The 26,835-nt window shown below is 38.5% G+C and overlaps 1 protein-coding gene across 4 annotated transcripts in view; it reads left to right on the forward strand.

Annotated features, from left to right (window-relative positions):
• TPST1 (tyrosylprotein sulfotransferase 1) overlaps positions 1 to 26,835 on the forward strand; it is a 158,497-nt gene that overhangs the window by 122,902 nt on the left and 8,760 nt on the right. For 2 of the 4 annotated variants that reach the window (XM_088445947.1, XM_088445946.1), the window contains exon 4: positions 25,073 to 25,123. In XM_088445947.1, coding sequence (XP_088302073.1) covers positions 25,073 to 25,123 — 51 coding nt within the window. Of the gene's footprint in view, positions 1 to 12,921; positions 13,183 to 25,072; positions 25,124 to 26,835 lie in introns of those variants that run through there. The other 2 variants (XR_015869702.1, XM_088445950.1) reach the window with 2 other exon arrangements.

Consider the following 26,835-nt stretch of genomic DNA (forward strand, 5'->3'; position numbering starts at 1 on the left):
TGCTTTTGTCCTATTATCAACTTACGGTTTCAGTGCTCCTCAAGTGGTACCTCAGGCAGATTAAAACATTTCTTCATTCCAGTGATGTGCAGTCAGATGAGGCAAAGCCATTCCTGTCATACTTCAGTATATAGTTTTGACTATAACATTTATAAGAAGAATGTAAAGAAAATATTATAAATATCTTTGTATTATTCTATTCATTTTTATAGTCAACTCTGGTGTAAAAAGTGTATGACAGGTGAGGCACTGCCTCCCCCGTCTACCTTTTCCACACATCCCTGATCAAAACTCACCAAATTCCCAGCACTATATACTACTGCACCTTTATATAATGCCCACATGAACCCTCGGGGTCATATACAGTATGTATGTGTAAATCAGCCTATAATACTAGCCTGTGCCTCCCCAGCCATTTACCTCACCGCACGTCACTGCTTCATTCAGATCTTGACTTTGTAGATCAAAAAAACAGTTTACTAAAGAAACTTATACATTCATAAATATGCCATAGAGTCCAGTCTTGTACATTTACAGACATTGTGTTGCTTGCTAAATCGACTGCATGATAACAAGGTGGTCAAGTTCTGCCACGTACATATCTGACAGGACAGACACTAATAATGATTCATGAAGGGCAAACAATTTTATGTATGTAAAGATATCCACCAATCAGTATCTCAGCTCTGTTCACATCATTTCCACTCCTACAGCCTGTCCTCATCAGACCTGCACTCTATAGCACCAGCTCTAGCCGAGAACATTTCTATAAATCTAGCGATGGATCATTAGCTGCTTTTATATTAATGCAAGTATATTTTTACTTCTTTTTAAACTAGATTTAAGTCTTCTAAAATGTGATTCTTTTTGCAGTTAGCTCCACAGTATTAATGTCTGAATACTGAGAAAATTATTTGGACCATTTTCACTGTAATGTTTATGACACTAAACAAATCTAATCTCAGCGCTCATCTAGCACATCAATTACTTCTCTAAAATTCTATTCTATAATTAATTGATAAATTAAATTACAGCTGCATGTCCTATAACTTGGGATTTGTGAATACTCATTAAACACGCTAAATAAAAAATATATTCAAAGGACTGCGCTGATGGAAATCTTTAAATTGTGAAAGTATATATAGCAGTCAAGGCTCCGTTATGTCACGACCAGGGCTGTGATGGGTCGGGGTCAGCGGCACTTACCTGTCCGGATGTTCTGGCGGGGTCCTTCTGGGGGGGGGTGCAGGCACATGGAGGTCCACGCAGCATGCTACAGGGGTCTGGAGGCATAGTGTTCTGTCTGCTAGTGTGAGTATTGCACACCTTGGCAATGCTGCAGCACGACATGGGCGCTGCCATCTTGGATGTGGTCAGGTGGCTCCTTTTGGCCAATACAGTCAGCATTCCTGGGGGTCCCTAGCAACCAGTCCTGCACTATTTAAGGGCTTTTCTGCAACATTGTTTCCAGCCTAGCTGGGTGTTAGTTCTCTGAGCTCCATGATATTCCTTGTTCCTGCTGAGTCTCACTTATAAGTATATTGCTCCAGGTTCCAGCCTCCCATACACTCTGCATACCAGCGGTGCTACTCCCTACTACTACCACCAAAGGGAGCCCTGCCTAAGCTATCCTGACCGTCTGTGATCCTCCCGGACGTCCCAGTTACCTGTTGGGTGTATCCGCAGTTCACTCCGGGTTTATCTCGTCTCCAGTATCCATTCTTCATCAGTGGGCCATTCATGAGCAACACACATCTCAGACCAGCATCCTTTCAATATCAGATGCCCTTCTCCTATAAACTCCCCTGAAGCCACCCCGGGTTCACCTCCACAAGTACTTAACCCTCCTGTGACACATTTAATTATAAAGCATATTATATTTAATCACAAATAGATTAGTAAAACATATATATCTCTCACAATATACGTGAATACACAAATCAATACAAAAATAACAAAAAGTAATAAAATTATGAAAAAGTAAAAAAAAATTATAATAATACTCATATAAAAAGTTTCTTGTGTGTGCACACATCACTTTGTTGCAATATTGAATTGGATATAAGTATTTCCAGAATTGTGATCTTTGATCCGTTTTAAAAGTTCCACAATGATGTCCAAAGTGACTATTCTGAATTGACAAACTGAAATGTCACAATGACATAAATCCAAAGTGCCTGCGGTTATCTGTTAGCAAGCGTAACCTGTACACTATTGCAGCGAGTGGTAAATCTGGCTTCTTGTGTCCCTTAGGCAGCCGCCGGGCTGACGCTGCACCCACCAGCAATTCCTCCGTCTCCCGTGCTAACCAGCTAAGCATGCTGTGATAGTCGGACCAAAGCCTATTCACAATCCCACAGGTTTATTAGGTGCTCACATTGGAATTTCAATTGAATTCTTTCAGGAAAACTTGTCACACTTCAAGGTGCTATCAACCAGGGAGTCTTCTGACGCGTTTCACCCCTATAGAATGGGAGCTTTTTCAAAGAGCAGCTGTCATACAGACTGATTGTACTTGTATAGCACCACTCAGTAATCCATTGGAACATCTGCTAATGGCCATTAGAGGTCTCAGGTGTGTCATACATGAGGCTATGCAAATTACTCTCATTGCACCTTTAGACATCCAAATGAAAAACGATAACTTGTACTAGCTAAAAAACAGTATATATAGTGTATTATTTGATTTCTATTTGCAATTTGAATGTATATAAATACAAAAAATTACATATATAAAGAGATTTTATTTACATACATAAAAACGGAGCACATGACTGCACAATTGGCTATTCTCAATTCCCAATATTACAAAAGATTTTTTTTTATATATAAAGATGTATAAATAAAAATATATGTACACACATACATTTTAATTTTCACCCAGCCGGGGAATCGAACCACTGACTCTCCTAACACAAGTCACTAGCTGTTACCTATACACCACAGGAGTCCACACAGTTTTTGTCATCCACAATATACTTCACATAGACTAACATAAATCTCTGAATATTATTTAACCCATAATGAATTCTCCATATATCGTCCCAATAATACACATCCTGTATGAGAATTAAACAAATTATATTCATGTTCACAATATAGTTCCCTATATAGTGGATCTTAAGGTAGATTACCTCTTAAGGTGCGTACACACGGGACGATTTTCTCCCTGAACGAAAATCGTCCTGTGTGTCCCCGGCAGGGGTGTGCTCAGTGATTTTGTTCAGTGTCTGGCTCCCTCCCACATCCCTGAACATGTTCAATCTGACTTTATCGTCAGGTTGGACCGGAAGTTCGGACGATGAACGAAAACTACAAATGGGAGCGCGCATTTGTAGGTTTCATTCATCGTTATACCTGAGAAAATTAACAATTTTTGGAACGATTTATCGTTAACGACAAATCGTTCAAAAAATCGTCCCGTGTGTACGCACCTTTAATCAAAGCTGGCTGCCTTGATCATACCCCTAAGACTTAAATATAAAGACACAGACTACTTGAACCAACCCATTGGTGAAAAAAACAACTACTATATACCTTCCCAACTAATGTAGTGTTGAAAAACCTAGTATACTCCTGTACACAACTTTTAATATACTAGACACACACACATATATATATAGATTAACGATTCACAACTCATCGCACATTGCTCATTAATCGGGCTGCCTAAGAGACATGAGAAGCCAGAATTACCACTCGCTGCAACAGTGTAAAGGTTATGCTTGCTAACAGATAACCGCAGGCACTTTGGATTTATGTCATTGTGACATTTCAGCTTGTCAATTTATAATAGTCACTTTGAACATCATTGTGGAACTTTTAAACCAGATCAAACGTCACGATTCTGGAAATACTTATATCCAAATCAATATTGCAAAAGTGATTTGTGTGTGCACACACAAGAAACTTTTTATGATTATTATTATTTTTTATAACTTTTTCATAATTTTATTACTTTTTATTATTTTTGTATTGATTGTGTACTCACGTACATTGTGAGAGATATATATGTTTTAATAATCTATTTGTGATTAAATTTAATAATATGCTTTATAATTAACGGAGCCTTGACTGTTATATATACTTTCTGCAATTTAAAGATTTATATCAGCGCAGTCCTTTGAATATATTTTTTATGTAATGTTTATGTTCTAGTATATTCACAATAGCACTGACTAGATTAGAAACTAGAGCTGTCCTGGTAGTAGAGATGTATGTAACTGCAAATAATTCCTTTACTAGTTTACGTAGCAAGTTTTATTAACCATAGGGAACTAGCAGTCTTGACCTCCTCCCCAATGAACCAAAGATCCTCTACTATTCTGTTGAGTTTGGACGCCGAGAAGGCCTTTGACAAAATTTTGTGGGAATATTTGTTTCTAGTCCTGGATTCCAGAGAATTTGGGACGTCGTTTATAAATATGATCAAATATCTTTATTTGAATCCGTGTACTAGGTTACTTGTCAATGGTCTTCTCGGTAATACAATACATATGTTTAGAGGTACAAGACAAGGTTGTCCGCTCTCACCCCTCTTATTTAATCTAGCACTTGACCCCTTGATTCGTGCTCTTCAAGAGTGGTCAATGTTGCGGGGCGCTTTCATTGGAGAGTTTGAGTTAAAACTTATGGCTTTTGCGGATGACCTTCTTCTTTTTATATCAAACCCGGAAGTTAGTCTGACCCCCCTATTTAAAAAATTGGAACAATTTGGCTATATTTCTGGATTTACAATTAATTTCACCAAATCTACGGCATTAGCTTTGGGTAATAAACCCTTTAGACCTAAAGACAATTTGGGTGGCCTGAGATGGGCGTCATCTAATATACCTTATCTGGGTATACAATTACCCAAAAATATTCATGACTTGTACTCTTTGAACATTACTTCAATAATGAATAAAATATTTACGGAAATGGAAAATTGGCAACATTTTCAACTTTCATACTTAGGGAGAGCCAATTTAATAAAAATGATAATTTTTCCTAAACTGCTGTACCCTCTACAGGTTCTCCAGTTACTTCTCACCCTAAATGACAGTAAAAAGATAGATGCTGAATTTCGGAAATTCATATGGCATAATAAAAACAAAGCTTAGTTTGAAAATTCTCCAACACACTAGGGAAGAGGGTGGAATTAATTTTCCCCATATTTTTCTTTATAATCAAGCTGCAATCTGTAGATATATACAAGACTGGATTTTACATAGAAACCATTTTGCCCATAGTGATTTAGAGAGACAGTTTCTATCTGGTTTGGACCATGGTATATTTTTTACATATGCCCAAACATGATATACCATTATCTTTGCTTGATAATAACCCACTCCTGATGTCAACTTGGTCAACATGGCATTCAATACGTAACAAGTTTAAACTCCATGTTTCTTATTCTTTGCATCTCCCTTTGCTGGGAAACAATGACTTTCAGAACGGATCAGCGACACACCCCTTCCGAAGATGGGATTCACTGGGTCTTCGCACAGTTAGGCAATTCACTAGTTCTTTGCTGAGACGCCCATTAACATATGAACAAGCACACCCACAATACGATTTCCTTCAATCTAACAATTTGGCCTTCTTGCAAGCGCAACATTATACTAGTAAAATCTTATCCTTTTTATCTCCCTTGGATTGAATGATAAATTATATACTGCCCTTTTATCTACTGGTGATCCGTATAAATCCATATCACTTTTTTATAGTCTATTAAGAGTTCCTTATTTTACGGGAACATTCTCCACGGGTATCACTAAATGGCAGACCTGCTTTCCAAATCTTACGGAAACTAATATTTTACGTACTTTACAATACTCCCTCCGCACACTGACAGCTACAACTTATAGAGAAATGTTTTCGAAGCTATTTTATAGGGGATATCTTTCTCCTACACATTGTCATCTCATTGGTATCACAACCTCTTCTGCATGTCCAAAATGTACCCAATTAGAAGCATCTTTGTATCATTGTTTATGGGATTAATGTTATCAAGAAATTTTGGATTGAAGTAAAGCAATATGTAGTCACAGATTTGATTAACTATTTGCCATTAACACCAGAATGGGCAGTATTGGGATATATTCCAGGAATAACTAGAATTTCTAAGGGATGTAGAAAGCTATTATTAATTATCTCGGCTGTAGCTAAAAAAAAAGTGTATACTGCAACAATGGATTGCTCCTACCCCTCCTTAATTAAATATGTTCAAAGAAAAAATATTTCATATTTTCAAAATGGATTGGGTCGACTCCTCCCTTGACGAGGAAAAAAAACCAGAACAGTTCTTCTTAATTTGGGAGAGTTTTATTTATACTTTAAACTCTGAGATTAAAAGACAAATACAACAATGTTTCAAATCAACACAATGGTATGAAACTAGATTGCTTTTACAAGATCCCCCAATAAATGACACTTAAAAAATGATCGGAGGGGATGGAGTGTGGTAGGACTGGAGCATGGCTCATACCCCCCTTCCCACCATATCCCCTTCTTGGTGTTTTTTTCTTAATTTTTTTTTATTTTGTCTTTTCTTTTTTTATCCTAATACCCGTTTCTTATTTTATTTTCTATTATTTATTGTGGTTGAAGTTATAATAACAATCTCTTGAATATTTTTTTTTTCTACCTTTATGGAATGGTAAAAAGAGAAAATTGTAGTGAAGTTACATTTTCTAAAATGTATTAATAACATGTATATATGTTATGACGATGATACATTTCTGTGATACATTTATTGATATATTATGATATGCTTGATGACTTCAATAAACACATTTTTTTAAAAAAACAATGGGGAACTAGAGCAAAGCATTTCTATAAATATATTAATGTCTTTGCAGTACAGTATGTACAGAACACTAACCCAACTTGAGAGATAAGGGGATTGTCAAAAAAATCAGTTCTGCCCTCTGATAGCAGTCCAGTCCCAACGCCTTACATTTAGAGCTCCTTGAGGATTTCTGTGTTTTTTATTTTTGCTATTTTTCTAAATAAACGTGCTTAGGCTTCTACCTGCTGTGTTATCCAGAATGTCTGTAGGCCACATCAGAAAGGTTGCCTCTAATGCATGTATTCATCACACTGAAGGCGATTCATCTTCCTTTGTCTGTGTGGCAAGTGTTATCCAGATTATATACTTTACAGTAGCTCTGTCATTTATCACTACCAGGAGGCCAGTATGGCTTATTGTCAGCTACTTTTCCATTTGTCTCCTAAGATCTGCAACTGTAATTCATCTGTATCACGATGAAATCCATTCCCACACAATGGATGTTGACCTAACAATATAGTGTACAGATAGATCCTTAATGTTTTGAAGATCTAACTAATTTTGAATAATTACTGTGCTTGTTCTTCAGTATCCATAGAATAATGAATTGCTTGGAGACTGTTCCACTACTTAGCTCAGTAAAGTGCTTTCAGTTCTTTTGCATCATTTGGCATCTTTTTGTAATTTTGTTCTTCTTTAAAAGATCTTTTTCTTTAACTGATAGTCTTCAGTATTTACCCTTTTTTTAACATGTTTAGTTGCTGGAAATTTTATCTGTTCCCCTCATGGGAACTGCAATTATGCTGCAAAAAACATTTTGCCCAAAAATACAAACATTGAGGCAAAATTGTGCGTTTCAAGTAAAGGGACACTTTCTGTCCAAGCAGTTTACCAGATCTGATCATAATGCCCCTTAACTCCAAGGGACTTTTGTCAATTAGATGCATAGTTTATCGCCTTTTAACTCCCCTGCTTGTTTATTGGGAGTTGCTTTCAAGTCATGTTATGTGGCTTCTGTATATTTTTCTGCAGGGTTTAAGGGTTAAACACTTCATGGCTCATGGTTTGCACCACTTTTCACACTTTGCAATGTGCCTCATGGAAGTACCTTTTTAAAAAAAAAAATTGGATTAGATCAAATTCATACAAAAGTAGGTGAATCTGCAATACATAAAAAATAACACTCCGGTGATGTCACTAAAGCTAGTTATCCAGAAGTATGTATGTAATCGAGGTCACAATTGACCAATTTTTGTAAAATGCAGAAAGGGTAGTGGAGTGGCGATTTACATAGAGAAAGGATAGGGTAAGAAACGGGTGTGAAAGTTGGGCTAGTGCCTAACAGGGTACTATGTAAGAATGATGATTAAATTATTAAACAGAAAAAAACAGAAAGAAGTTCTCCTGACATCAGGCAAATAATGGGGTTGATTAAAATGCAACGTTAACAGATTCCATATCTTAAGGTGCGTACACATGGGATGATTTTCTCCCCGAACGAAAATAGTCCTGTGTGTCCTCGGCAGGGGTGTGCTCAGCGTTGTTAACAACACTGAGCACAACACTGAACGAAATCAATAGCCATTTCGTTCATTGCCAGGCTCCCTCCATCATCCCCGAACATGTTCAACCTGACATTATCGTTGGGTTGGACAGGAGGTTCAGGTGATGGTCGGCAACTACCAACTACAAACGGGAGCGCGCATTGGTAGTTGCCGTTCATCGTTTTGTCCCTGAAACTGAACGATTTTTTGAACGATAACGACGTCGTTCTCGTTCAGTCATCCATAAAATCGACCCGTGTGCACCTTTAGATTATGTTAGGGGTAAATCGTGAGGGATGCTGGTTATGAATTCCTTTTTGCAAAAATGAATTTTTTTTTTCCCATGTTTTTAGATTTATTAATATTTATTGTAGTTAAAAATGATAGGAAAGAAATATCTCCCCTTCATACCTTCTTCATTAAGATTTCATATGCGTAAAAGTAACTGTATAGTTAAGCACCACTGTAGTGTCTCTAGGGACATAAGTCTGTATTGTATCTTCTTGCCTCCCCACTTATAATGTTTTTTCACCACACAAAAGTATATATATCCCTTGTTCCCAAATCTTTATGATGGAAAGAAGTGCTTATAGTGCTGAAGGTGGGAGGAAAATGTCCCGGTGATGGTCCCATCAGGGACATTTGGGTATGGCATTCATTCCTTGTGGTACAATTCTAGTCCCCATGGCCTTGTCCTGTAATCTACACTAATATTATAAGAACGTGTCTTTCTGTTTGTTCCAAGTTGACGCAAAAACTACTGAACCAATTTTCATAACCGTACATCATTTAGTAGTGGCATTGCCAAGAAATAATCTGCACTTTATTTAATCTCGATCTGTCAAGTTAAAGTTTAGCAGTAACAAAAACAAAATTAGGATGCCTGCGGACGGTAAGGGGTGGGAGGGAGGTGCTTTGGGTCCGCGTTCACTTGAGTAGGATAGGCTACATAGCAGTCTGTGCATAGGGCACACACTGACATTGTTAGAGTAGTGGGTGAAGGCACTGCTGTCACCAGTGTTTTATAGTGCTGTTGGCAGAAGTGATTTTATCATGGGTGAAGCCACGGGCAACAGCTAGCAGTATTACAAAATTTGGTTAGAATATGTGCTTTTCTGCGTAAGAATTTTGTAGAATTCTCCACTGAGACCACCTGCTCCTGGAGCTTAGGCCGGCTTCAAGGGAATAATCACCCACCTTACCTCCTCTTCAGTATAGGGGCTGTCATTGAGTCTGCCTGTAAAGTAGTAATTGGAGGTAGGGACTTGAACCAAAACCCCACTGTTTATTATTATTATTGTTAGTTATTATGGTGAGAGCAGAGATATATAATAAATATATTATATTCCTTCCATGCAGTAAGCAAGGAGGAATGGAATTTTTTTAGAGGTAGTAAGGTACGTGGGGTACCGCCATATAGATGGGGCCCTCGTTTGACAGCGTTTTCAATAGCAAGCCAGGCCATAGCATGGTCTGAAAGAACAGCAGGTTATATATCTATATTATCAATTGATGGGATTAGTGTTGAGGAAACTAGGAGATAGTCTAAGAGGGACATAGACTCAAGGACTGCCGATAAACAAGTATATGTGCGAGAGTTAGGATTCCTAGCCCTCCAAAGGTCCATGAGGTGCAGCTGGTCAAAAACATATGCTATACCCAGTTGGGAGGAACTAGTACGTCTGGAGAAGACACCACTGCGATCCAGTTCAGGCAAGGCCACCGCATTAAAGAACCCCCTTATTATAACATTATTGTCTAGAAAAGTGTATGAGCGGTTAACTACAGTCATTAAGATTAATCTGTCCTAGTGATTCGGGGCATACAAGAAACAGGTTGACATGCCGAGCATTAAGTGTGATCTCTAGAATCAAGTATTGCCCATTATGATCAGTAATCTTAGAATGAACAGTATAAGTAACTGAATTTCTAGCCTGGATTTAGAGCTAAATGAAGAATAAGCCAATCCAATACATTGTAATCAAATTTAGCTAGTTGTATATAATTATCTTTAAATCAGAAGTTATATTTTAGAATCAAATTTATACAGTTGTTGATGAAGTTCATATGAGATGTGTGCGATACAGTATTTGTTGATATGGTCACTGGGGACACAAATAGATTTTCTAAGATGCCACTTTTTTTTAATAATTCATGAGCATGCGAACTGGGAATGCTTAATGGTATGCAATGATATTTTTCCATTTCAGTAATTGGTGACAATTCTTTGTGCCTGTGTATATAAACTATGACCGATCAGAAACTATCAAAATCTTTAAATGGTGATCCAAAAACTTATGAATATCTCCCTACAGTTACTCATGGGGATGCTGAATAAGTAGTTTTTGTATTTAGGCAACCAATGTGTGGCATCATTGAAGATAGCCTCTGGTATCTCTTGTAGCAGCACTCAAAGAATACAAAGTAGGTCTGGAATATTTAAAGTAATCAAAAAGATACAGGTTATATAACCTATTTTTTACATGCATGTCTTTTTTATTTTGCTCTATTCCTGAGAACACTACTCTCCATCAATTGATATCCCCAGAATAACGGGGCATAAAACTCTTTTTGTGTGATATGGAGTTTTAACAACTATGTACATAAACTAAACACTTGAATCATCAATATCTATATTGGATCAGATGTACTTCCCTTGTATGCAGAGAAATAGAACCATCTAAGAAACCTCTTGCAGTAGCATATATGCAGGGGCAGAGTTAGAGCAAAATAGCTAAGCATGCATAAAGGTGGTTGATGAATGGATGGGAGACCTATGAGGTTCCAGTGAGCTCATTATTTATCTATTTTTTCTGGACAATATTACAATAATTAAATCAAAACGCAACAATTGTGACATCCATTCTCTGTGGTTTAAATCCCCCTTTTTTTTTTTTTTTCCTTTTTTTTTTGTTCAACATTTATTATTTTTTCTGGACTATATAAAGATTTAATCAAAATGCCATAATTGTAATAATAATTTTATCTGTTTTATATTGTTTTTTAGCAGGATGTGTGTCTGATGAATTATTAATTTTTCTGAATACTGTGAAGTTTTAACCAAATGCTGAAATATTTGGAGTAATAATTTTCTAAACACTGTATCAACTATCGAATTATCAATTTGTGGTTTTCTTAAATACCTTTAAATACAATGTTCTGACACCGTCTTGTTTTTCTTTCTTTCATCTTCGTATAAACAGCCCTTGAGATGGGCAATATAATTGAATTTACTAACCAGATATCATCTTTGACACTAATCATCTAGACCAGTGGTGGTTATTTTCATATAGTAAATCAGTTTATGGGTTTGACACTTTTTTTCTCTTAAACAAGCACCAGTCAATAATACAGTCCCAAGTGATAGAATATATATATTACTTGAGATTCGATCCATGTTTTTAATTTATTGTTATAATATGTTTTTTATTTAATTTTTAGAGTATTTTTTCTTTATATTATCTCTTTCATATATAGTTATTAAATCTTTTCTATACTGACCAGTGCCTATATATTCTTTGTCTGTATGTTCTTTGATTTATGGGAATCCAGCAATTTTCCCATCTATATAAGGGCTGCTGTCAGTCATTTTGGATATCAAACATTATACATAGTTGATGATTTTTTGAGTCTCAACTACCATCTTTATAGGCTAGCACCCATACATATTCATTTTTTAGGTCTGGAATACCCCGGATCTGTGGTGGAGGCAATCTTCCAACTTTTCTCTCTCTTGCTTTACTTCCTCCTTCTGTTTATCATTCACATCCACTAGAGAGTAATTGTCACATTTAGGGTTTACAGATGCGAGTCAGGACCCTTCGACTGGGCTGATGAGTCATAATGGAATTGTGATGATTATATCGGTAGTCTACTCATGGGTGTTACTCATGTGGCAAATGCCTGGTGCCCTCAGAGAGGTTCGTGAAACCAGGAAGGCTCCCAAGTCTGCCCCTAGAACCAGTTGAGTGGTACTCAACCCCTTACCCTGAATACAGGAATAAGGGTCCGTAACCAGTGTTTGAGAACTCAGAGGACAGAGCAGTGAGTAATACAGGTAATCGGTAGCTCGTCTGGAATCTGCTATCGATGCTTCAAACAGATTACCAGAGCTATCAAACAAAAAGGTTGAAACAGGAGACACAGGCGATGTGAAGCATATAAATACTTATATCACGTCCCTTGAAGTGGGTGTGAGTCCTCATATATGTCTTTCGTGTTCCTGAATCGGACTCTTAAGGGGCCTATCCATTAGCAGATAAATTGTTCAGTTGTTCAATTTAACTGCTATGGATAGGCCCTGAACGATGACAGATGCGCACTCCCGTGGCCGATAAATTTAAATTTTCATCTCTCCAACATGTTGGTCAATTATCGCATATCGCTGCCAGATATTAGAAATATCTGGCAGTTATATGCGGTAAACGACGAAAGATATTAGCAGCAGCTACAGAGCGCTGCAGAGAAAAAAATCCACTCCCTGAATGATGTCATGTGATATCGTTCATCGTTCGTCTTTTGCCAAAATCTGTCATGTACATGACTGATGTCTTTCAGCATAGCCACCGGAATTTTCAATAGATATCTTTTGTCTTCATCTTTCAGAAAAACATCTGCTAATGGATAGGCCCCTTTAGTCGTTGTTCAGCATGATTCATTTGGAAGATGTGGAAGAATAAAAAGAACAACACAATGTTGGATCACTATCTTGAAAACATCCTTTGGTATATGCACACAAGGCTAACCCTTCTCACAGGAGAGTGCACCATGATAATCTCATAAAGGTTTCTTTACAATGGAAGACCATCCCTCACCGCGTGTCTCAAGAAATACACAGGGTACTGCGTACCATTCACTCACAGTAAGGTAAACAGTTGCATTCACATCAAGGTATCTTTAAAACCCTAGGGAGGTGTCAATATGCATACCAAACTTACGGTTTAGTTATAGCAGATTCTGCACATCAAGGTATCTTTAATTGTATTCCCTCACAAACACCAAAAAAATCCTGTGTGTATCTCTAATTAATCTCACTCCAATCCAGAAGATAAATCCAAAAAAACACACATTTATTGTTACAAAAACATCTAAAATTGTTATTAAAAAGTCAGTCCCAGTGCTGATAGAAATGAACATCAAAATACAAAAAATTAAAAGGAAATAATCATCCAGGAGGCAGTCCAGAAAAATATAGTATAGATTATATACACAAAATCGCAAATTATACCAATTTTTTCAAACAGAGACAAGAATGCAAAATAAACAAGGACATACCTCCGGAAAGTGTAAGAACAGCACACTGCAATATGATCAACGCGTTTCAGCTCTCATGGGAGCATTTGTCAAGATTACCAGAGCTGCTTGACTGGAGACTACACCTTCAAAGAGGAATCTAGATCCAGTCCCCAGCAACCGGAGTGAACACTGATGCAGAGACTCACCATACCATCGGTAGTGGTACCGATGGTATGGTGAGTAGTTCCAAAGGTAGATAAGGAGCTGTGATCATGAGAATGAGCAATACAATTGCTGAGCAGCAATGTAATCTCAAGTGCAATACTGGCAAAGTCCACTTGAACCCGCAATAAGCAGGAGATTATGTAGAGGACTTGCTTGACATTAGGATCACTGTAGGCTGAAGACATGGCACTTAACGCACTCCGATTGTCTGATACACCCTGGAGACTTCAGACTACTGCACAGGCTGGAAATTTTTTTTTAACAGGCTTGGGCCGGAACCTGATTGGTACCAGAAATAACAGCAGTAGAACCGGAGGTAGCTGCAACATAACCGGGGGCTTGTACCGGACTGGAACTGGAAGTAACAGCAACTGAACCGGAGTGGAACCATATGATTGATCCAGACTGGGATCAGTGATAGCAGCAACAGAACCAGAATGGTACTGGACTGTTGGACCGAGCTGGGACTGGTGATAGCAGTAACAGAACCAGAATGGGATTGGAGAGCAGCAGCTTGAACACAGGCTGTTAAAGGTGCAGACTGGAGTCTGTCAACAGCGCAGGACTGCAGAGTAGATGAAGCAGCAGCTTGCAGATATCCATCAGACAGCAGCACAGGTTCAGGCAGCAGATCGGAGGTAGCACAAACACACTGGTGAGTGAGCACACAGAGATGTAATGAACCACATTGTTCCAGCAATGTGCTATTGGCAGGTGCAGCCTTAAATAGGGTTCTCTTGCAAGGGATTGGAGGAGGCAGTCATGTGAGCGCAACAGGCAGGTAGAGACCGGATAAAAAGCGCACACCTGATCAGAGTCAACATAGCTGCACAAGTGACCCTTAGGAGTACAAAGACAGCGCTTTGGAAGTTGGAAGAATGGCTCACTTTGATAAAGCGCTGCTTGACAGGTTAAATATGACGAAGTCCCAGTTTTGTGACCGTAATGAGCTTCCAGAAATGATTACATCCTACTCTCCAGATAAATAATTTGGCATCTCATGCAATTTCCCAGTTCTATTTTCCCCACAGTGCACCACCCAGGTCCCTTGTATACTTCAATGACAGCTGCCAGGGAACAATGATCACCTGCACGCAGGCAGCATGTCTCGAGGCATCCAAGTTTGAATCTGCTGCTTTAAGTCATATAAATGTTATCCCACACATTATACCATAGCCTAAACCATGTGTGCCCAGGGAAAATTTCACCAAATACGACATCCCCTTTGATCATAAGAATGTTTTTCAGAAAATAGAATTTTAAGAAAGAACCCAGTATATCATAAACAATATTAAGCAAATACTATTGAGACGCCCCCAACACAAAGTTGTTTAATAAATCAGGGGGAAGAAATTTAAAGTCTTGCTATGAAATATTAAAAGTTTCTAAGTATTTTCAAAACAAAGTACATACAGTAAACGCGCACATCCACATGCTGACTAGGGAGACAGTACGATTATGACATCGTAATCGTACCGTCGTTCCCCATCACCTGCAGTGCCTACACTGAACGATTAGTGTAGGCACCCACCATTATCCCCGAACATGGTCAATCTGTCATTATCGGCAGATTGACCAGTATGTTCGGGCAATGATTGATGTTGGAAACGACCAGCGATATGCGCACCCGCTGGTCGTTTCCGACATTTTAGTGCACTATTTAATGAGCGATTGCACGATTATGATGTTGTAATCGTGCAATTGCTCATTAATATCGCCTAGTGGATGAGCCCCTTAAGTGTGACTGGAAATCATAGAATAAATATAACAATTAACCATAATGTTTATGAAACAACCTGTATATTTTGGCAATATTTTGAGTAAAACAATACCTTGATTACCGTTATCCGGTGCTTGAAAACAGAGATGGGTTCTTCTGCTGATGAATGGCTATATTGTTTCTCTGGCATTCCTAGAAACTGCTGAAAGAATGGCCATGTTATCATTTTGCTGTAGTTCCTCATGTTCATTTAGGGGCTGATGTAGAATTGCACGTTTTGCGGATGTATATTGTGATTTAATTTTTTTATACATAATAGCCTATTATAGCATTTCATATTTTCCAGAATTACTTGCACAGCTAGATTTGACTGTAACCATTACAGGAAATAGGACGTTGGCATTTTGTTGATGTAAATCTTGATTTTGGGCACATCTGAATACAAGAAAAATAAAAACTTTCTCTAGAGCAGTATCTCTCAACTCCAGTCATCAGGGTCCACCAACAAATATCCTCAAGTGCCCAGCTGTGACTTAACTGCTCAGACGGTTGCAGCAGCTCCAGCGGTGTCTTCTGAGACCTGGTGGTCATGTGAGTGTGACTTCCGGGTCAGACCTTCTATTCTCTGGTGGTTGGGTGAGAAATTCTTCCCTAATTCTAATACCTACTCGTAACCCTGCCTGTAGTGCCTAACCATCCCGCCCACAGCCTAACCCTAATGTCACTTGTCGACATTCTGACAATGATGACACATTCCATGTGTACCAACTAGGACAGTGGTGGCGTACCTATGGCACGCGTGCCAGAGGGGGCACTCAGTGCCCTCTCTGTGGGCACACGCCGTCTCCACAGCGCGGCCCGGGCTGCTCCCCTCCATGCACCTAAAGACATGCAGCCAGCACTCTACACAGGGAATAATAATAATATATAACTATATTGCAGAACATGAACTGGGGGCACAACTATGGGGCATTATATGATTTGGGGACAAAAGTTGTTTGTATCATTGAAAACTCTGTTATTGTGTTTTTCTTTATGACAAAAGATGTTAATGTATGAGTTGTTTTTTCTAAACGAAAACCTCAGTGTTCAGGTTAAATTGCCGTGTAGGACTTACAGAAATAGTGTCCACTACCCTGAAACCTTACTATATTGCATCACACTATCTGGATTAGTCCTGTTACTTTTGGACTTCATCTGCTCCAGTTCGGCTCCCATTACTATGGGTTCTGCAATATACTCCACGGCACATCCCAGCCACGGCTCTCTCTGTTCATTCAGTCTGACTCTGCACCACGACTCTGGAGAGGGAAACACTGCAGCTGGGAGGCAGACAGCCACACAGGTGACCTGGCTAGCAGGAGCAGCGATCCCACTGCGCTGCCGGAACGGACCTGTTGATAGCTACATACCTGAGATATGGTTGGTGATATATCACTCATTTGCCATTCATTGGAGCTCCATCTTATGGGAATCAATCTACACCGCTATATAGTGGTTTCAATCAAACATTAACCTGTGATTGACGTTTTATCCTGGATACTATTTATCACCAGTATTCTCTGGAGTGAGACATTTTCTCATCGAGTTGATACTGATACAACTTTGTATCTCTACCCACCTGCACGACTTGTGGACATTCAGTACACATTACTCATGATTTAGATTATAGCCTTTACAGATTGTCTATTACTTGTTTTGTGCAATTGTTACCTCTTTTATATCTGTAGTATACTTACCCACATTTAATACAATATTTTTAAAATGTTTATGATCATCAATGTCATTTTCTGTATACAGTGCCTTTCCACCTATTTTCTTCGCTTTCCGGCACTTTTTGTGCTGTTTGGGAGTGGTGGCATTACTCCCAGGTGGTGGGCAGCTATGTACGCAACTGGATATTTGCTTATTTGTCTGTTAAGGTATACTTCTGTATGGCGCTTGTTTTTTTTTCTCCCTTTTTGTTGTAAATTGCTGTGTTGGCACTTTGCGATAAACAAGTGGGTATTAGATTACAGTTTGGGCACTCGGTCTCTAAAAGGTTCACCATCACTGAACTAGGAGATGTGTAAAACATGCACTGATGGGGTCACTGAGGACTTGAGTAGGAAAATACTGCTCTTAGGGTATCATGATTGTAGATCTCATGAGAAGCAACTTAATAAGATTATGGGCCATATTCGATTAGCGGTGAAAAGCCGTTTTTTTGCAAAAAAGTTTTGGCGGTGACGTCATTTCGCCATTGAAAACCTATCCCCGTATTCAATTGCGGCAACTTTTCGCCGGTTCAAAAACGCAATGCAATAGGCGATAAAGATTTGCATATGAATAGCTGTCGGAAAAAAGTGCAGAATTGGGGTTTTGGCATGGGGAACCACCCTGCACCCTTAGGACAGGTCCCCAAAGGTAAACTGTGTAAAATAAAAATCCTAAAATATTTAAAGGAACACCCCAAAAATTTACTTTGAAAAAAGGGGTGAAAAAGTTCTAAGTTTGGGTACAAACTTAAAAACTCGCGAAATAGACTTTGGGGGGGGGGGGGTCTGCAAGCATGGCTGTGTTGTTGTTTTTTATTGCAGGTGCTTGCTGAAGGTGCATTTTTTTTAAGTTTTTTTTAAAACTTTTGTGATTTTTAACCATGCTTGCACCCATTTTCATATACCCCAAATTTGATGGGACTAGTTATTTTCTCCAAAAAAAACTTCTAAATGCTATTCTTCACCACTTGTGCAAAGATGCTATATAGAGGCAATTGACAGCACTTAAGTACCCCAAATAGCTGCAAGGGGGCTAATCGGGGACATCTGTAGTGATCCCCAATGTTAGTGCATCTTTTGGAAGGAGGGGTCAGGCTGATATCCCCAAAACTGACAGCACTTTTTACATGTTTGCGTTTAGCCGGGCCGCGTTTTTGCGTCCTTTGGAATTGAATACGGCGAATAGCGGGGACGCCCATGATACTTTCCGCAGGTAAAACCACGATGACAGCGAAAAGTACGGCTGCGAAAAGTCTCCGAGTTATCGCGGCTAATTGAATACAGCCCTTAGTGTCTCAAAACAAAGTGTAAAGATATCCTTAGCTGCAAATTGATTTGTAAGATAAATACTTAAAAAGTAAAAAAAAAGTTTTGCACAGCAAGGCTGAGAAATCCCTGTGCAAAGAATACACTCCTTATGCTGGGCATACACTGTACAATTATCTGTCAGATATCTGTCCAATCTGGCTGGTTGGAATGAAAACCTGGTAATGTATGGGAGCAAATGAGATTCCACCATCTGGTCCCTAACACACAAAAACGCTTGTTCAAATTGGTTAAATATGTTTGATTTAACTCATTTGTCTGCACAAACATTTTTGACTGGTTTCCAGTGTTCATGAGCAAATGGTCAATTATCATTTGATCCCATACACTACCAGATATTCATTCCAACCGCCAGATTGGACAGATATCTGACAGATAATTGTATAGTGTATGCCCAGCAGAAGTTTAGAAAAATAAAGGCTGATTTGTAAATTTAGCAACTGTCTTTTAAAGCTGCATTACTTCCCATTTCAAGCCTAGTCCTTCCCCCTCCTAGGCAGGTGCTCCATAGGGCTGTTCTCCTGAAGCATTGTGGTTTGTCTGGCTCCATCATTCTGCCACCCTGTCAACCCACTCCGCCTTTCAGCCATTTTATAGTTGTCAACATATTTGGTAGTAATGTAGTTTTAATGTAAGAAATTCTACCACATACAGTATATTGCATATTTTTTGTTAGCAAAATGTTGCAATGGTCCCAATTTTGGACAAGATACATGTTACACACTCTTAACGGTCTGAAGAGATGCAATTTACTACATCTTTCCCCAGCTGTCAAAAAATTATATAACATGAGTTATAACCAGCCATTTATGGCAGCTGCATAAGTGGTGACCTATTTCAAGCAATATTGGGCCTGGCTCAGAGATGGACTATATAGCAACATCCCTATACACTTCAGAATTCATCTGGCTGCTTTGGTCTTCTGTAATCATTAATAAACACTAGTGACCGAATGCCTCCTTTTTCTGGAATGCTCCCCGACGCCACCCCCAAATGCCAGCGGCATGTCAATCATGCTGCCGTTTCTGCGGCACTGCGAGCGACATCGCAGAGACAGATCTGCACAGAGCCGGATTGAGGGCAACATGGGCCTGGAGCTGAAAATGACCAAGGGCCTATTATGAGAAGCAGAGGAGGCGTGACCACTGCTGTGAGGGTGTGGTCAGTGCCATGTGGGTGTGTACACCAACTATACTCTCAGCCCCAATGTCTCTATAAATATGTAAAAGAAAAAAAATGCTTCATTTTGTGAGGTAAATAGAAATACAATTTTATGACTTATGATTTATGGCTGACCGTGTGGAGATTTTAGTCCTACAGAAATAATGTTGAAGACTACAGTTTTTAATCTTTTGTTTGCTTCTAAGTTAGGCCTATGTCATCTTCACCTTTTTTGTGTTAATCGCAGGACTCCTTTTTGTAAATTATATAAACTTTATTTTGGCTGTGATTCTCTAAAAAAACAATCATGCAGAGAACTGCATGGATGTTCTCTTGAATATAGGTAAGCACCATTCCTCTGTAAACTACATACAGTTAGGTCCATACATATTTCGACAGTGACACAATTTTTGTTATTTTGGCTTTTTACACCACCACAATTGATTTGAACTAAACACTAGATGCAATTGAAATGAGACTTTCAGCTTTAATTCAAGCGATTGAACAAAAATATGGTTTGAAACATTTAGGAATTGCAACCATTTTTATACGCAGTCATCTATTTTCAGGGGCTCATTTATAATACTTTTTTGAGAATCCTTTGCTAACAATGACTGCCTGAAGTCTGGAACTCATGGACAACACCAAATTCTGGATTTACTCTTGCTTTGCAAAGCCAAAACTGCAGCTGTTTCAGTTGTTTGTACATGGGTCTTTCTGACTTTATTTATGCCTTCAGCAAGTGAAATGCATGCTCAATCGGTTTGAGATCAGGTGATTGACTCAGCCATTGCAGAATATTCCACTCTGCATTAAAAGACTTCTGGGTTACTTTTGCAGTATGTTTTGGGTCATTTTCCACCTGTACAGTGAAGCGCTGTCCAATCAACTTTGCTAATTTTGGCTGAAACTGAGCGGACAGAATATCCCTATAATCTTCAGAATCCATCTAGCTGCTTCGGTCTTCTATGATCATCAATAAATACTAGTGACCCAGTGCTGTTGGGGAGCCATGTATGCCCATGCCACCCCACTACCTCTGCCTTGTTTTACAGATAATACAATATGCTTTGGATCATGAGTCATTCCAATGCCTACATCATACTTTTTTCTTCCCAGCATTCTGTCCAGGTTGATCTTCGTTCCAAAGAATACTGTTCAAGAACTGGGCTGGCTTATTTAGATGTTTTTTGGCAAAGTCTATTCTGGCCTTTCTACTCTTGAGGCTTATGAATGGTTTGCACCTTGTGGTGAACCCTTTGTATTTGCTTTTGTGAAGACTTCTCTTTATTGTAGACTTGGATAATGATATGCTTAGATTCTGGAGCGTGTTCTACACTTTGCTGGATGTAGTAAATGGGTTTTCCTTTACCACAAAATGAATCCTGCGATCATCGACCACTGTTGTCTTCCGTGGATGTCCAGGCCTTTTTGTGTCCAGGCCTTTTTGTGTTGCTGAGCTAATGTTCCCGCTATGGATTTTTTTGCTTATGCAGCATAAGGATGGCCTGTTTCACTTGCATTGAGAACTCCTTTGACCACATGTTGTGGGTTCACAGCAACAGCTTCCAAATGTAAATGCCACACTTTGAATCAACTCCATACCTTTTGCCTGCTTTATTGATAAAGAAACAATGAAGGAATAGAGCACATATGTTAATTAAACAGCTTCTGAGTCAATTGTCCAATTACTTTTGGTGCATTGAAAAAGAGGGGGCCCACACATTAAACAGCTGTAATTCTTAACCCTTCCTTCAATTTGGATGTGAAAATCTTCTAATTAATGCTCATAGACTGCACTTTTAAACCATATTCATTGGGGTAAATTTACTAAGATTCGAGTTTGGTTGAGACTGCAATCTCGGGTGAGTTTAGGCATTTTTTCAACTTACTAAAGGTAAACTCTGGTTAGATTTCTCGCTTTTCACTGATAAACTCTGGTGAAAATAGACCACCTCCTGAGCTGCGACTTTGGAACAGGTCAGTGTGATTTGTGTATGTTTCTGCATGTAAACGATATCTAAAGAGTTAATATTAAAAAAAAAAATTGACGTAGGGTCCCCACACCCCCCCCCCCCTCCCCACACATAAAAAAAAAGCATAACCAGCCCCAGGCTCTTCAACCTGTACTGGTTCCTAAAAATACGGAGGAAAAAATTAGTAGGGTTCCACCGTATTTTAGGAACTAGCACTGGGCTGCTGACCAGTCCTGGTTTTAAAAATAGGGGGGGAAAATCGTGTGGGGGTCCCCCTATTTTTAAAAGCAGCACCAGACTCAAATCCGTCTGGGGTGTAATGCCACAACCAGGGGACCCTATCACCGGGTCTCCCCGGCCAAAGCATTATCACCCCAAGCCGTTCAGCCCAAGCTGGGGATCTCCGGGTGGGGACCCCTGAAGCTTCTTACTGACTGACATTTCCCACGTGGGCTGGTCGGTCAGTCAGTAGCCGGGTAGCGATATATGTGGCCACACGCATACATCGCTTATGTCCGTTTATGACTCAGGAGCCCGGGGATGGTTATGCTTTTTTGGGGGGGACCCTAAGTAATTTTTTTTTTTTTTAATATTAACCCTTTTTTTACAGGTAGACCACAAAAGCAGCCTTCACATATCTCACTGATATGTGAAGGCTACTTGTTCCGGAGAGCTGAGCAGAGAAAACACTGCAAACTCTGGTGCAAAATCTCTAAACTTGCAACTCGGGTGAGAAATCTCGATCTGCTTCACCATTGCCCAATGCGATCACAGCAAAAACTCAATTCTTAGTAAATTTGAGAGTTTCAGAAGCATCAAATCACCCAAATTTCGGCGATGCAAATCAAGTTTAAAAACAAACTTGATCAGACTCGATTCTGAGTAAATTTACCCCATTATATAATTAACTTGAATATGTTATGGTAACCTGCTAAAATAACAGTGTGTCAGTGTCCAAATATACTTACTGTATAACTTGAACAATTATGTTTTGTTTATCCAACTAATCTATAGCTCCTTATCCACATTGCTCAAAAAACATGCTCTGCACTTGCACTGCTCATATAGGCACAGCAGCAATGATTGTTCATAAAGGTTGTTTCTAATTGTTTATCTCAGAGAAAAAAGGGGTTGTAACTGCACTGGGTGAAGTTGACCATAAATTCCTGACCAACATGATAAATATTGTCAAATATATAAGCTATATGGCCAGGAGGTGCTCCTGGAATAATATGCAAGCCACAACTTTCCCTGTAGGGCACTCAAATAAATGCAATAAATATTTTCAGATATATTAATTGGTTCAAAATATGCATATTATTGGTTATCTTTAAAATGAAACACTTGGTTACTGACAAAAAATAATATAAATTAATATAAACAATAGAACAAAGCAAAATATAAAGAAACACCAAAAAGAAATTAGTGACCCCCCCCCCCCCCCAAAAAAAAAAAAAAAGACAAATAATTGAATATTAGGGGAAATAAACAACTATAAAAATTTTGGGAAACTATAAATTGGTTAAAATCCCGTGACTCTGTTCACACTAATTTTGGAGTCTATTATCTGTAATAGCAAATTGTATGGCTATTAGTAATGATCTGTGAACCTTGCTTAACTGACGTTCATAATATAATTTAACTATGAAATATTTCTATGAGCATATTTGTGTATGTAGTGTCAAAAACTAGATATTGATTATTTACATAAATTACTAGATTCTGCTTATTTACCTTATGTATTTTATGAAAGATACATTTGTAAAGTATAATACAATAAGGGAACCGTGAGATTATAATCTGAATTACCTATAATGTATAAATGATAACCTATTCAGTTTAGTTATTCATCAACTAACTGAAATGATGGTAGAGAAAACTAACTCCAACTTTGAGGTTCGTATTACTAGTAACCTATTGTCGGCTGACAAATACTTCAGATGAAAATTGCTAGACATCTTCCATTACCTTCAGAAGAAGAAAAGTGAAAGTACTAATGTCATTCATTGAAAACATAAGAAATAATAAAATGCATATAAATCTAAAATATAAATTGTGGGTCCATAACATTCAAAAGAGTCATTAGTCAAAAAAAACAATATAATTAATATATTTATTTAAGTAAGAGGGGGAAAGACTTCCCTATCTAAAAGTCCACTCACTCTCTTTCTGTAAAAGTCTCATCCCCAAATGGATGAGAGATTACCCTTATGAACTTCATGGAAGCGTTTGGCAACTGTATTAATTTGTCTAATTTATGTTTTTCTTTTTTTCAGTGTTACGTTTATAGTGTTCATTCTATAGTGGGCAGGGCAGCTATTAGCGCCCCTTTTTTCATCAATGTTTTGGGTGTGCACAGCACTCGCGGAGATGCTTGGCTGCCCCAAGCTCTTCCCGCAGTGTGTAGAGATGCCATGCACAAGGCATCTATTCACTCATCGGTAATTGTTTCACCGGAACTCAAACCCCACCCCCTTGGGCCACTGAGGCCCGTGGGCAGGGACGGCTGTTTCAGCGGGGTGCAGCAGCAAGGGCAGGGAGCATGTCAGCAACTTCAAATTGGGTAGGGTGCGGCGTTCTGCTGAAACAGCCTAGTGGGAACACTATGTTTAGTACCTATATGTTCAAGAATTCATTGTTTGAGTGGCCTAGTTGTCACACCCACATACAGTATCTCTTTGCACGATTACATTGAATGCAGGACACCCAAGGAGTCTCAATTGATATATGGGGGAGTTCAATTAGCTGCTATAATTTACCATTAAAGCCAGAGGCAAACACAGATATGCTAGTGTCGCATATCAAATTAATCCGCACAGTCTACTGGTTTATCATTTTCTCATCTCATTGAGACTTAGACGCATTTTTGAAAAATAAAAAAGATGCCCGGTGCTAGCAAAGTCTCACAGGACCTGAGGGGGACTGCAGCAAAGATGTGTAAGGACACATCTGTACAATTTGCTATTACAGCTAGTAGACACCAATATTAGTCAACTGAGTCAGATGATTTTAGCCAATTTATAGTTTCTCATAGTTTTTTTAATTGTTTATTTCCTCTAATATTTAGTTATTTATCCTTTTTGGGTCACTAATTTCTTTTGTTTTTTTCTTAAAAAATTGTTTTGTTCTTTTGTTTATATTTTTTGTGTCAGTAACCAAGCATTTCATTTTAAAGATAACCAATAAATAAATATATATATTTAATCAATTTATATCTGTCAATATTTATTGAATTTGTGCCCTATAGGGAATTTTATTTTATTTTGGTTTTGGAAATTTTTCCACTCCAGTTAATTGTTTATCTCATACAGATTTTAATTTCGTAATTGTATTTTTTTCTTTTTTTTACTTTTCAGGTCTATAAAGGGGAATTTCAACTTCCGGATTTCCTGAAGGATGTGCCTCAGGTAGAATATTTTATTCCATTTGTTGTATAGTGAGCACTGTGTTACCATTGCCTAGTCAAAGGAATAACTTGGCAATTTTATATTTGTTCTGTATAGGTAATAGCATAATGTGAAAATCGGTGCTATTAAATTTTAATTCTGTCTGATGGTTCAAATTAAAAAAACGTGAGCTGTGCATTTCAGATGCCTCTATCAAGTTTACAAACAATTGTGTGAAGGATTCAGTCCCTTCCCTTCAGCCCAGGCTCATTTGTACAAGCAAACCTGTGATTACATTGCCTCCAGCACAGTACATTTCATGTTTAATGTTTCCTATAAGTTTGAGCACTATTCATAAGATATAGTATAAAATATCACCAGTATTGGCAAATTATTCTATTGACATTTGGGGGTATTAAATAAAAAGGAGACTTTGTCCAGCACACTGCTCTCCTACACCTAAAGGCAGAATCTTTTGGTGGCCTATTTGCAATCGAAAAACTTCTTTTAAATATTCCTTCTCTCACTGAGGTTCCCTTTATAAAATAAGAGATTTTATGTAAAGGTTTTGAAAACACCTAGTGTAGGAATATACAATAATACAGGAAATATCTTTACATACTGTAGAAGAAAATCCAGGCATCTATTTTCTGTCCAACTCTAAATGCCTGGAAACCTTGTGGCATTACAAGCTATCAACTTACAGCATATTGGCACTGAAAAATTACAAGTTGGTGTCACAGGAGCCTCTGCAGTACAAAGGGGGAGAGCACTTATAGTGTATGTAATATGTAAAATATTCAAACTTGATGTATTAAGCCAAATACATATATCCATCAAGGCTTGAATCACTTGTATTCTTCAAAGAATCAAAACCATATTTTTCTCAGCTTGATAATCAATTAAGAAAATAGTAGACAAATGCTCATCTGACATGTCAGTACTGGACAATATCGCTGGACCAATGTTGCTAACTGTCTTCAATCACAGGTCCCAATGTCGCCACCGATTTTCTGAGAATTGTTCTGGGGCTGGCGTGGATCAGAGGAGAAGGAGCTGCCACATTATTATTTAGACATAATTTTGTTTGTGCATTGAGACCTGTGGAATTGTTTGAAATCTATTATATAATCCGGTAGCACAGGTGCAGGGAGAGCTGGAGGGATGCTCCCCACCTCACAGCTCTCACTGGCTGTCTGACGCCCAGACACAGCCTCTCTTTTTTTTTTTTTTTCCCCCCCCCTAGCCAGTGCTGTACAGATAAGACTATTCTTTATTGTCATTATCTGGTCAAAAAGGTTTCCTTCTTACTCAAACCAAACACCAGGGTCAAGAGGGGACTTACTGTAAGTTGCTTTGACAGTGGAATGATTTATGGCTTCAGTCCCTGAGATTTGAGTATCTCAGAAAATGCTGGTCTGGAATATTCACATACAGCAGCGTTGGAGTTCACAGAGGACAATTCGCAAAACATCCATTAAGCTACAGTTCTGTGAGTGGAAATGGCTTGTTGAGGACAGAGGAGAATGGACAGACTACTTCATACGAATAGGAAGGCAATAGTGGGACTGATTCTGAGTTGCACATAAAGGGGCTGTATTTGCGGGCAGCAGTGGAAGCCAGATTTATTATCTTATGCTAATGCATTATTTAATTCAGCTAATGCAAGGGCTTGTGTGTCTGCAAGTGAAAGCTGTGCAACCATTCATTTTACACACCACCGTTGTGGTGGG

Source organism: Taudactylus pleione, unplaced genomic scaffold (genome assembly GCF_031769625.1).
Source record: "Taudactylus pleione unplaced genomic scaffold, aTauple2 ptg000391l, whole genome shotgun sequence".
NCBI classification, from domain to species: domain Eukaryota; kingdom Metazoa; phylum Chordata; class Amphibia; order Anura; family Myobatrachidae; genus Taudactylus; species Taudactylus pleione.